The sequence below is a fragment of the Rhinoraja longicauda genome, chromosome 7, assembly GCF_053455715.1.
Source record: "Rhinoraja longicauda isolate Sanriku21f chromosome 7, sRhiLon1.1, whole genome shotgun sequence".
NCBI classification, from domain to species: Eukaryota; Metazoa; Chordata; class Chondrichthyes; order Rajiformes; family Arhynchobatidae; genus Rhinoraja; species Rhinoraja longicauda.
Window position 1 is genome coordinate 10,410,123 of NC_135959.1, and position 13,097 is coordinate 10,423,219.

Below are 13,097 nucleotides of genomic sequence, written 5' to 3' on the forward strand. Positions count from 1 at the left end.
TCAGGCTCTGGGGATTTATCCGCCTTCAGTTCCAACAGTTTACCTAACACCATTTCCTGACTAATGTGTATTCCCTTCAGTTCCTCCCTCCCACTAGATCCTCGGTCCCTTAGTATTTCTGGGAGATTGTTTGTGTCTTCCTCAGTGAACTGAACACAACATTCTAAATACAGCCTCACCAATGTCTTCTATAACTGCAGCATGACCTCCCAACTTCTATACTCCAGCATTTTGTGCTTTGCTCAAGATTAAAGCATCTGCAGTCCCTTGTGTCTCTCGAAGTGTTTGTAGTTTGATTTCAGCCTTCGCACTTCCACTCCAGTCTGCACAGAGTTTACCCGTGACCGTGAAAATAATTGACCTTAATGTTCCTAATTAGGGTAAGGCACATTGATCATAATTGTGATGTGTAATTGCATTTATACAGTAAAATATTTCATAGGAACAATATCAAACATACAGATGGAGAATGATAGTGAAATGGTTAATTTATTGGGCCTGTAGTCAGAGATCTGGACCATTGATTCGGAAACATATTAAAATTTTAGTTTAGTTTGGAGATACAGCACAGAAACGGGCCCTTCAGCCCACTGAGTATGCACCGACCAGCGATCCCTGTACACGTTCACTATCCGACACAATAGGGACAATTTACATTTTTTTACCAAAACCAGTTAACCTACAAACCTGTACATCTTTGGAGTGTGGGAAGAAAGCCGAGCACCCGGGGACAAAAAACGCAGGTCACGGGATGAATGTACAAACTCTGTACAAACAGCATCCGTAGTCAGGATCGAACCCGGGCCTCTAGTGCTTGAAGGCAGCAACTCTACCGCTGCCCTTAAAATCCCTCCGTTGCAGCTGGAGAACTTTGAATCAAGTAGTTTAACAACTATAATTTAAGAACAGAGACTTGTAATTAGTAATCATGAATTTACTTTTTTGGAATTCCAGCTGGTTCAGTAGTAGACTGTAGGGATGGGAATCTGCTGCCCTACATGGCATGTGAGTTTAAATCCACCAGTGGTTTGGCTCAATTGCCTCCACATTTTAGGGGGGCCGTTAGTCATAGACAACACACCATCATGTCCCATGAAAGAATGAATCAAAAGAGCATTTAACACCAGGCATATAAGTTGATAATAGGACTGGTGACTAAAAGCTTGCTTAAAGTGGTAGGTTTTAATGAGCATCTTCCAAACCGAATATCTTCAGTTGATCTAAGACATAGGAGCAGAATTTGGCCATTCAGCCCATCAAGTCTACTCCACCATTCGATCATGGCTGATCTATTTTTCACCCTCAACACCATTCTCCTGCCTTCTCCCTGTAATCTTTGGCACCCAGACTAATCAATCTCTGCTTTTAAAAATGACTTGACCTCCACCGCCGTCTGTGGCAATGAATTCCACAGATTCACCACTCTCTGGTGAAAGAATTTCCACCTCGTTCATTTTAAAGGTATGTCCTTTTATTCTAAGGCTGTGCCCTCTGGTCCTAGACATGCACACTACTGGAAACATCCTCTCCACAGCCACTCCATTTAGGCCTTTCATAATTCAGTGGGTTTCAATGAGATCCTCCCTCATCCTTGTAAACGCCAGCAAGTACAATCCCAGGGCCATCAAACGCTCCGCGTACATTATAGTACTGGACATTTCTGAAGTGTGTTACTTTGCACCCTAACGCATTTTTGTGTTTTTCTTCCGCAGTTATTCGAAGTTCTGAATTTCCTGGCTGAAAACTTCATATTTGCCTACATGGGTTTGGCGTTATTCACATTTCAGAATCACATCTTCAACCCTATCTTCATTCTGGGGGCTTTTGTATCCTTTACTGAATTCCTGTCAGTTATGTAAAGCAGGTGCAGTCACTTAGCCACAACTATACAGTGAAGTGTAGGTCCCTTATTGAAAAATGCCAAGTGTACTTTTTAATGAAAAGATATTTCCTTTCCCTTTGTAACTTGTGTGAATTTCATGTTAAAGATAATATTTAAAGAAGTCTTCTCCCCCTCCAACCCCAGGCCACTGAACAGACTTGGAGAATGCTTGATTTTCAAACTCGTGGTGCAAGAGAATTCAACTTCAGTGGCAGCGTTGAACTTTCATGAAAAAAGGGTACAGAAATAATCCCTATTTTTGAATCCAAGAGGAAATTCTTGGTTTAGTTTAGTTTATTGTCACGTGTGCCGAGGTACAATGAATAGCTTTTTTGTTGCATAGGATGATATGCAACATCCTAGGGTCTGAAGAAGGGTCTCGACCCGAAGCGTCACCGATTCCTTCTCTCCAGAGATGCTGCCTGTCCCGCTAAGTTACATCAGCATTTTGTGTCTTATCTTAGGATGATAGGGGGTTCAGATGAAGCACAAATTCAAATATATACCATGGTCAGTTAACCCACCAGCCCACATGTCCATGTATGGAGAGGGGGTTGGGATACAGAGCATTCTGAATGGCCTTGTTGCTGCATCGTTAATGATTTAGTGTGGACCCCGCAAGGCGCTTCAGTATTGACCCATTTTTGCCAGGGTAAGCACCGGAGAAGGCTCCTGACCCGAAACGTCGCCTATCCATTCCCTGCACGTTTGCTGTTTGGCCCGCTGAGTTAGTTCCAGCACTTTGTGCTTCATTCAAGATCCTAGCCTCTGCAATTTCTCGTGTCTCTCCATTTTAAGTTCCTTAGTTGCCGTTGGCCAGATCGCTATCCTGCTGGGCAGAGCCGCAAATATCTACCCACTGTCTTTTTTCCTGAACTTGGGCAGAAAGCACAAGATCGGCTGGAACTTCCAACACATGATGATGATTGCAGGTACGGATCAAGTGGCATGAGATCACAGCCGAAAACCCCTTGATTTTGTTTATAGTCATGTGTAGCGAGGTACAGTGAAAAGCTTTTGTAGCATGCTAACCATTCAGCGGAAAGACAATGCATGATTACAGTCGAGCCATTTAGATTGTACAGGTACATGAAAAATGGAATAACGTGAATAACGTTTAGTGCAAGATAAAGCCAGCAAAGTCCGATCAAAGATAGTCCAAGGCTCTCCAATGAGGTAGATAGTAGATCAGGACTGCTCTCTAGTTGTGGTAGGATAGAAGCACAGAAACATAGAAGGAGTAGACCTTTCAGCCCTTCGAGCCGGCACCACCATTCAATATGATCATGACTGATCATCCAAAATCAGTACCCCATTCCTGCATTTTCCCCATATCCCTTGATTCTGCTAGCCCTAAGAGCTAAATCTAACTCTTGAAAACATCCAGTGAATTGGCCTCCACTGCCCTCTGTGGCAGAGAATTCTACAGATTCACAACTCTGGTTGAAAAGGTTTGTCGTCGTCTCAGATGGCCACGTTTAAACTAACAGTGCAGGGGGATGGGAACCAATGCAAGGAGACAGAGGACTATAAAAGGAGGACAGAATCAAAAGGTAGAAGGGAGATAAGAAAAACAAACCTGAAAGCTTTGTGTCTTAATGCGAGGAGCATTCAAAATAAGGTGGATGAATTGAATGCACAGTTAGTAATAAAGGAATATAATATATTTGGAATTACGGAGACATGGCTCCAGGGTGACCAACGCTGGGAGCTAAACATGCAGGCGTATTCGATATTCAGGAAGGATAGACAGAAAGGAAGAGGAGGTGGGGTGGCATTGCTGGTTAAAGAGGAGATTAATGCATTCGCAAGGAGAGGCATTAGCTCGGATGCCGTAGAATCATTATGGATAGAACTGTGAAATAGCCAAGGGCAGAAAATGCTTGTTGGAGTTGTATACAGACCACCAAACAGCAGTAGGGCGGTTGGGGAAAGCATCAAGCAGGAAATTAGGGATGCGTGTAGCAAAGTTACAGCATAGGTTAACCAGGTTAATTTCCAGGATGACGGGACTGTCATATGATGAAAGAATGGGTCGACTGCACTTGTATTCACTGGAATTTAGAAGGATGAGAGGAGATCTTCCAGAAACATATCAAATTCTTAAAGGATTGGACAGGCTAGATGCAGGAAAAATGTTACTGAAGTTGGGGGAGTCCAGAACCAGGGGTCACAGTTTGAGAATAAGGGTAGACTGAGATGAGGAAAAACCTTTTCACCCAGAGAGTTGTGAATCTGTGGAATTCTGTGCCAAAGAAGGAAGTGGAGGCCAATTGACTGGATGTTTTCAAGAAAGAGTTTGATTTAGCTCATAGAGCTAAAGGAATCAAGGGATATGGGGGGAAAAACAGGAAAGGCTTACTGATTTTACATGATCAGCCATGATCATATTGAATGGCGGTGCTGGCTCGAAGGGCCGAATGGCCTACTCCTGCACCTATTTTTCCATGTTTCTATGTTCAGTTGCCTGATAATAGCGAGGAGGAAACTCTCCCTGAATCTGGAGTTGTGCATTTTCACACTTCTGTACCACTTGCCCAATTGGAGAGGGGAGAAGATGGAGTGGCCAGAGAGCGGTATGTCCTTGAGTGTGCTGCTGGCCTTAACGAGGCAGCGTGCGATGTAAATGTAGTCAATGGAAAGGAGGTTGGTTTGTGCGATGTCTGGGCTGTGCAGTGAGAAAGTCTTTCCATATTACAAGGTGCTTTGAGGATATGAAAGTTTCCAAATGCAAGTTATTTGGGGTTTTTTGCTCCTGTTTAGTTTAGTTTGGAGATACAGCGCGGAAAAAGGCCCTTCGGGCCACTGAGTCAGCAGCAATCAGCAGTTCCCATACACTGGGACTATCCTACACACTCGGGACAATTTACAATTTTTACCAAAGTCAATTAACTTACAACCGGTACGTCTTTGGAGTGTGGGAGGAAACCAGAACACCTGGAGAAAACCCACGCGGTCACGAGGAGAACGTACAAAATCTGTACAGACAGCACCCGTAGTCAGGATGGAACCCGTGTCTCTGGCGCTGTAAGGCAACAGCTCTAGCGCTGCACCACCGTGCCGCCCCGAATGCAGAATGCAATGTTAAAGCAGAAATAAATTTACCCAAAACGGATGGAGCATGCCACTAAAGAAGGATATGTGGTTTTTTTTCATCTTTCACTACCCCACGATATCAGACAGCAATTAAAGAAGTACTTTTGACGTGTGGTTGTTTGGTAGTGTAGTAAACGTTGCAGCCAATTTTCATAGCACGAATGCAAATGCAATTACGGTGACAAAATCTATTTTAGTGCTTGTGGTTTTGGTATGCGACGTAGATCCGAACTGAAGGAAGTGTGTGCTTTTGCTTTGAAACATGTTTTTGTGGCCATCTGAAAGTTTTCTGCAGTCAAGGGACACGGCGTGGAAACAGGCTTTGCGGCCTAACAAATCTGCGCACACCATCAACCACCCATTCACGTTCATCCGAATTAATCCTATTTCCTATCCTCCCTGCATTCTCAGCCCCTCTTCCCCCACCCCCCAGATTTTACCATTTGCCTGCGCTCTTAGGGTCAATCTACAGTGATTATTAAACCACCAATCTGCACGGCCTTGCCATGCAGCAGGAAACCAGAGGAAACCAATGTGGTCGCAGAGAGTGTTGGAAACCACACAGACTGCACCTGTGGTCGGAATCGAACTCTGGTCTCTGCTGTGAGGCAACAGGTCTGCAATCTGCACTGCTTTGCCTCCTTGTGCTATTTAGAAGATGACACTCCCATAGTGGGGCAGTGCCTCTCATGTCCTTGCAATTTGTACTTTGGTTTTGTCTTTAAATCTCCAATCCCGAGTTGTCTGCTGTTTCCCACATTAACTTTGTGATGTGGGATCATGCGTGCCCTTGTTGTGGATTTTTCCTGAGGTTTTTAGTTTAGAGTTTAATTTCGAGATACAGCAAGAGAAACAAGCTCTTCGGCCCACAAGTCCACCATCGATCAGGCAGGCATAGTGTGGAGCAATGTCTCGACCCAAAACAATCACCTATCCATGTTCTCCCGGGCTGCTGCCTGACCCGCTGAATTACTCCAGTATTTTATGTCTTTCCTTGATCACCCGCTCACACTAGATCTATGTATCTATGGTTAGCATCGGCACCCTACACATTGGGGGCAATTTTACTGTGGCCAATTAACCTATAAACCCGCACATCTTTGGGATGTGGGAGGAAACCGGAGCACCCGAAGGAAAGCCACGCGGTCACGGAGGGAATGTGCAAACTCCACACAGACGATACACACCAAGGACAATTTACAATTTTTACATCTTGAGGTCGGGATGCAACCCTGGTCTCTGGCACTGTGAGGCAGCAGCTGTGCCACTATGCTGCACAAATATCCTCAGTTTTTAAATAAATAAAACTGACGGTGGCGGCACGGTGGCGCAGCGGTAGAGTTGCTGCCTTACAGCGAATGCAGCGCCAGAGACTCAGGTTCGATCCTGACTACGGGCGCCGTCTGTACGGAGTTTGTACGTTCTCCCCATGACCTGCGTGGGTTTTTTTCCGAGATCTTCGGTTTCCTCCCACAATCCAAAGACGTACAGGTTTGTAGGTTGATTGACAGGGTAAATGTAAAAATTGTCCCTAGTGGGCATAGGATAGTGTTAATGTGCGGGGATCGCTAGACGGCGTGGACTCGGTGGGCCGAAGGGCCTGTTTCCGCGCTGTATCTCTAAAAAAAAAAAATGTTTCCCGTGACTTTTTTTCCAATGAATTGATGGCTTAGTGATGATCATATACTGTCCGACGTTTTAATTTCCTTTGAGGAAGCACAGATCTATCTGATCTAATTGATATGTGACCCCACACACACAGCATTAGCTCCGAACTGCACGGAAATCCATTTAAGATGAGGACCAATTGTCGCTGTTTACCACAGCCTGCTTTTCAAAAGGAAAAACTACAGGGGGAGGCTGGACACACTTGGATGGTTTTCTTTGGAATGCCGGAGGTGGCGGGGAGGCCTGATACAAGTATATTAAATTATCAGAGGCATCGATAGGGTAGACAGTCAAAATCCCATTCCCACAGGATGGCAAAATCAACTACTAGAAGACATTGCTTTAAGGTGAGAGGAGCAATGTTTAGACTTTAGAGACACAGTGCAGAAACAGGTCCTTCGGCCCACCGTGCCCGCGCCGACCAGCGATCACCCTGTACATGACACAGCATTCAAGAGAGAGCTAGATAGAGCTCTTAAGGATAGCGGAGTCAGGGGGTATGGGGAGAAGGCAGGAACGGGGTACTGATTGAGAATGATCAGCCATGATCACATTGAATGGCGGTGCTGGCTCGAAGGGCTGAATGGCCTACTCCTGCACCTATTGTCTATTGACACACTAGGGACAGTTTATAGTTTTTACCAAAGCCAATTAACCGATAAACCTGTAGGTCTTTGGAGTGCGGGAGGACCCGGACAAAACCCACGCGGTCACAAGGAGAATGTACCAACTCCACACAGACAGCAATCATAGTCAGGATCGAAGCCGGGTCTCTGGTGCTGTAAGGCAGCAACTCTGCCACTGTGCTGCCCCATAGGTTCTTAACACGTACGGTAGTGAGTACCTGGAATGCACTGCTAAAGGTTGTGGTTGAGGCATTTTGCAGGATTTTGAATAGGCACATGGAAACTGACGGATATGGATTGTGTGCAGGCAGATAAGAGTTATAGACAATAGACAATAGGTGCAGGAGGAGGCCATTCGGCCCTTCGAGCCAGCACCGCCGTTCAATGTGATCATGGCTGATCATTCTCAATCAGTACCCCGTTCCTGCCCTCTCCCCATACCCCCTGACTCCGCTGTCCTTAAGAGCTCTATCTAGCTCTCTCTTGAATGCATTCAGAGAATTGGCCTCCACTGCCTTCTGAGGCAGAGAATTCCACAGATTCACAACTCTCTGACTGAAAAGGTTTTTCCTCATCTCCGTTCTAAATGGCCTACCCCTTATTCTTAAACTGTGGCTCCTTGTTCTGGACTCCCCCAACATTGGGAACATGTTTCCTGCCTCTAACGTGTCCAACCCCTTAATAATCTTATACGTTTCGATAAGACGTACAGGTATGTAGGTTAATTGACTGGGTAAATGTAAAAATTGTCCCTAGTGGGTGTAGGATAGTGTTAATGTACGGGGATCGCTGGGCGGCACGGACTTGGTGGGCCGAAAAGGCCTGTTTCCGGCTGTATATATATGATATGATATGAAGATCGCCTCTCATCCGTCTAAATTCCAGGGTATACAAGCCTAGTCGCTCCAGTCTTTCAACATATGATAGTCCCGCCATTCCGGGAATTAACCTAGTAAACCTACGCTGCACGCCCTCAATGGCAAGAATGATCTTGGCATCACGTTTGGCACAGACCTGGTGGGCCGAAGGGCCTGCTGTTGGGCTGAACTGTTCCATGTTCTAAAATAAATTAACGCAGTACTTGCCTTCCTGCAGGTTTGAGAGGAGCCATGGCCTTCGCCCTGGCGATCCGAGACACCGCGACGTATGCCAGACAGATGATGTTCACCACCACCTTGCTCATCGTGTTCTTCACCGTTTGGGTCTTTGGTGGAGGCACCACACCAACGTTGTCATGGCTACGGATCAGGTCAGTGAAGCAGTGAAGCACTCTATAACAAAATGGCCACTTACTTACTTACTGCCCATTATGCCTCCTGGCATGTAGGGCAACAACGAAGGTCCACCACTCCTGTCTGTTCTGGGCTAGTTTCTGGACACTACCCCAGGTCAATTCCATAGTTTTCATTTCCTCCTCTACAGTTCGACACCATGTGGTTTTGCGTCTCCCTCTTTTCCTTTTCCCTTCTGGTGTCCAGTGCAGGGCTATTCTTGGGATGCTGTCTGGTTCTCTTCTTCCTTTCGGCTTTCACCATTGACATTCATCCTAGCGTCTGTCGATAGCCCTGGAAGTCCGTCACGCCCAGTAGTGTTGATTCCTTCAGTTGTTGTTTCCGTAACATATTCGTTTTACGAGGCGGGTTTGTTAGCCCTGTGCTCAACCCCCAACCTGGAGGACCAGTGGATCGCTCTTCGTCTCGTCTCTACCCTTCGACCTGTCCAGCATGGGAAACCCTAACAGGACACGAATCTCCCGCTGGCATAGCTCTAGGGGTCACTGAGACACACAAGCTCCCAGACCACGACAAGGTTGCAATCCAACGGGGAGAAAACCGTTTGGGTCTTTGGTGGAGGCACCACACCAACGTTGCCATGGCTACGGATAAGGTCAGTGAAGCAGTGAAGCACTCTATAACAAAATGGCCACACCTGAACCAAATTCACCCTCCTCCCTGATCTCCATATCCTCTGATTCCCATGTTAAAAAATAAACCTTGACCATAATATATGGTGCAGCATCACAGGCCTCTGGTTTAGGTTAGTTTAGTTTATTATCACGTGTATCAAGGTACAGTGAAAAGCATTTTTATTGTGTGCTATCAAGTCAGCGGAAAGACTATACGTGGTGTCAAACACGTCGTCCGCTGTGTACAGATACAGGATAAAGGGAATAGTACAAGATTCGTACAAGGTAAAGACCAATTAATGATGGTCCGAGGATCTCCAATGAGGGAGATGGTAGCTCAGGATCGCTCTCTAGTTGGTGATAGGATCGTTCAGTTGCCTGAGAACAGCTGGGCAGACACTGTCCCTGAATCTGGATGTGTGCGTTTTCACACTTCTGTACCTCTTGCCTGATCGGAGAGGGGAGAAGAGGGAGTGTCCGCGGTGTGACACACCCTTGATTATGCTGGTGGCATTGCCGAGGCAGCGTGAAGTATCGATGGAGTCAATGGAAGGGAGGTTGGTTTGTGTGACGGTCTGGGCTGTGTCCACAATTCTCTGCAGTTTCTTGCGGTCTTGGATGGAGCTGTTCCCAAACCATTCGGTGATGCAATAGACAATAGGTGCGGGAGTAGGCCATTCGGCCCTTCGAGCCAGCACCACCATTCAATGTGATCATGGCTGATCATTCTCAATTAGTGCCCCGTTCCTGCCTTCTCCCCATACCCCCTGACTCCGCTATCCTTAAGAGCTCTATCAAGCTCTCTCTTGAATGCTTTTATCCGATTAGTTAATTCCAAATATTGCCCCTTTTCGGATAAAGCCATTAATCCTCATCTTTAGTCTCAAATGGCAGACCTTTTATCCAGAATGTGGCCCTTGTAAAGATTTTAGAATAAGTAGTCTCTTAATACATCAACTCCTCTCTGTATCTCCCTTGTTTCAATGGACCACTTCTCATTCTTGTGAACACCAATGAATATTGGCTCGTTTTGCACAATTTCTCCCCATAGCCCCTCAGTTGGCGAACACCATGTCATAACTTAGTGCAAGTAATGTGCCGATGGATTGCTCTGGCCAGAATGCAGGGAGGATTAACCAGGATGTTGCCTGGAGTGGAATGTCTCAGTTACTTAGAGACTGGATGTATTTTCCTTGGTGTGGAAAAGGCTGAGGAAGGATCTGATAGCCGTGTACAAAATGGTGAGGGATGTAGACAGCATCGATAGTCATAAATTGTTCGCTATGGCAGAGAAGTCTATAACTAGAGGTCATACTGTAGGTTTAGATTTACATATAAAATAGGTGCAGGAGGAGACCATTTGGCCCTTCAAGCCAGCACCGCCATTCATTGTGATCATGGCTGATCATCCACAAACAGTAATCCGTGCCTGCCTTCTCCCCGTATCCCTTGAGCCCTCAGAGCTCTATCTAACTCTCTTTTAAATTCATCCAGTGAATTGGCTTCGACTGCCTTCTGTGAATTCCACAAATTCACAACTCTCTGGGTGAAAACGTTCTTTCTCATCTCAGTTTGAAATGGTCTCCCCTTTATTCTTAGACTGTGGCCCCTGTTCTGGACTCCCCCAACATTGGGAACATTTTTCCTGCATCTAGCTTGTCCAGTCCTTTTATGTTTTTTATAAGATACCCTCTCATCCTTCTAAATTCCAGTGAATATGAGACCTAGAGGGAATATAAAGATTTTTTTTTTCACTCAGAAAGTGGCTAGACTTGAAGGCTAGAATGCAAGGTGGCCTGGAAGGTGCTGGAGGCAAAAACTCACAAAATTCAGGTGGCTAGATGAGCACCAGAATAAGCAAGGCATGGAAGGTTCCAGATCATGTGCTGGTAAATGCAATTAGTATAGATGAGTTTGGTGCAGAGAGAGTGCGTTAAAGGGCCCCATTTCTGTGCTTTATGACTCTCAGATTAAGAGTGTTTAAATCGCAGGCTCATCCATCAGAGGGGGAGGCCATTTGGCCCATCATATCTGTGCTGGGCCTTTGAGAAGCCTCTCCAAATTGATTCCGCTCTCCTGTCCTGTCCTGCATGGGCCAGCAAGCATTTTGGGTTTTTTTTAACGTAGTGATCTGGTTCACTGTTAAAAGGCCATAGTGAAGTCAAGTCGAGTTTATTGTCGTATGCACAAGCACACTGAGGTACAGATAAAGCGCCAGAACCCCTGGTTTGATCCAGACAATGGGCGCTAGCTGTACGGAGTTTGTACGTTCACTCAGTGACCACGTGGGATGCTCTGGTTCCCTAGCACATTCCAAAGACGTGCAGGTTTGTAGGTTAATTGGCTTGTGTAAATTGTCCCCAGTGAGTAGGACAGAACTAGTGTACGAACGATGGTTGGTCGGCGCAGACTCAGTGGGCCAAAGGGCCTGTTTTCATACTGTATCTCTAAAACTAAATTAAACTAATCTGCAAGGCAATCTTTTCACACGGGGGTAATCTGTATGTGGAATGAGCTGCGGAAGTGGTAGGGGCAGGTAGGATTACAATGTTTCAAAGAGATTTAGACATGGATAGAAAAGGCTCTAAACTGATGTGCTGCTTGACTGCCCTTGCCTGCATCCCTCTTCCTTTCAGATAGGCAGGCAATAGCAGACACTTATGTTTAAGTCAAGATTGCAGTTCCTTGCAGGAAAACCAGGTGGCGATAAGAGCTTAAAATATCATGTTTGGAACAACGGCTGAGCTGTGTGGTTGGGTTGTCTCTTTGCTGAAAGTGTATTTTTATGCGCAATCAGCAGTGGCTACATCATCTTTGATAAATGAAATGCTGTTTTAATTTGGTCGTAACTCCCTGGGAACTATGTTGGTTTATATGCGACAGGTTCCGTTTCCTTGCTGTTTTAACGTGCAGGGTGTTTGCAGTAGCAAATTGTCTTCAAACATTTATAAGCTGGAATATTTAAACATGTCTTTTTGTGCGGTCATGTTGTACTCTTCACTTCCGTTAATCAGCCATTTAATCTCAAGATGACACTCAATTTGGCACCGCTGTTCGTCACTGAATGATTTAACTTCCTCTTCTAATCTTGTTCAGTCATCAGGGGTATATTTGCATTTTAATCTGCGGGTTTTTTTCCCTTCAATAAAGAGTCCAAGAACTGAATGTAAAGTGGTGGTATGGAAATCTATTAGTGTGAAGGCTGCTTAATGCATGCACTGATCTGGGGTAAATTTACCGTAAATCGAGTGAATGACGTTGGGTGATTTACGAAGTAAAAATACGTCCCCCTTCTGGTTGGGATTACCATTATGAATTCCATAGGAAGATGGTCCACAAATTTACCAAGTTTCTATTAAGGAGTTGACTCCCAGACAAGTTGCATTTCTATCAAAGATAGTCACAAAATGCTGGAACAACTCAGCGGGACAGGCAGTATCTCTGGAGAGAAGGAATGGGTGACGTTTCCGGTCGAGACCCTTCTTCAGACTCAGAGATGCTGCCTGTCCCGTTGAGTTACTCCAGCACTTTGTGTCTATCTTCAGTGTAAACCAGCATCTGCAGTTCCTTCCTCACATTTCTATCATATATTTAATGCAGTAAACTGTCCTGAGGGGCAAAATAGTCAAAATGTAAACTAAACCAAGCCACAAGTCAGTTTTTTAAATCCAGTTAGTTGTCAATGTCATGGTTCGACCAACAATTATTGTCCATTTCTGTTCCATCATCATTGTTTGGTATAATCACTTGTATTTAGTTACTATAAAAAATTGGGATAAATATATCAGCTTTCTGTTGTTTTAATTAATTGTTTCAGAATTTTCACAGGTGTCCATTTCAGACTAATCGTTCCATTTTCCTTTCCCCTGATATAGCTCTTAGGGCTCACAGAATCAAGGGATATGGGGAGAAAGCAGGA

At 45.3% G+C, this 13,097-nt stretch overlaps 1 protein-coding gene across 1 annotated transcript in view; it reads left to right on the forward strand.

Annotated features, from left to right (window-relative positions):
* Nucleotides 1-13,097, forward strand: part of slc9a7 (solute carrier family 9 member 7) — a 159,857-nt gene that overhangs the window by 102,840 nt on the left and 43,920 nt on the right. The window contains exons 13-15 of the mRNA XM_078402083.1: nucleotides 1,713-1,826; nucleotides 2,703-2,814; nucleotides 8,368-8,521. Of these exons, the coding sequence (XP_078258209.1) occupies nucleotides 1,713-1,826; nucleotides 2,703-2,814; nucleotides 8,368-8,521 (380 nt within the window). The remainder of the gene's footprint in view (nucleotides 1-1,712; nucleotides 1,827-2,702; nucleotides 2,815-8,367; nucleotides 8,522-13,097) is intronic.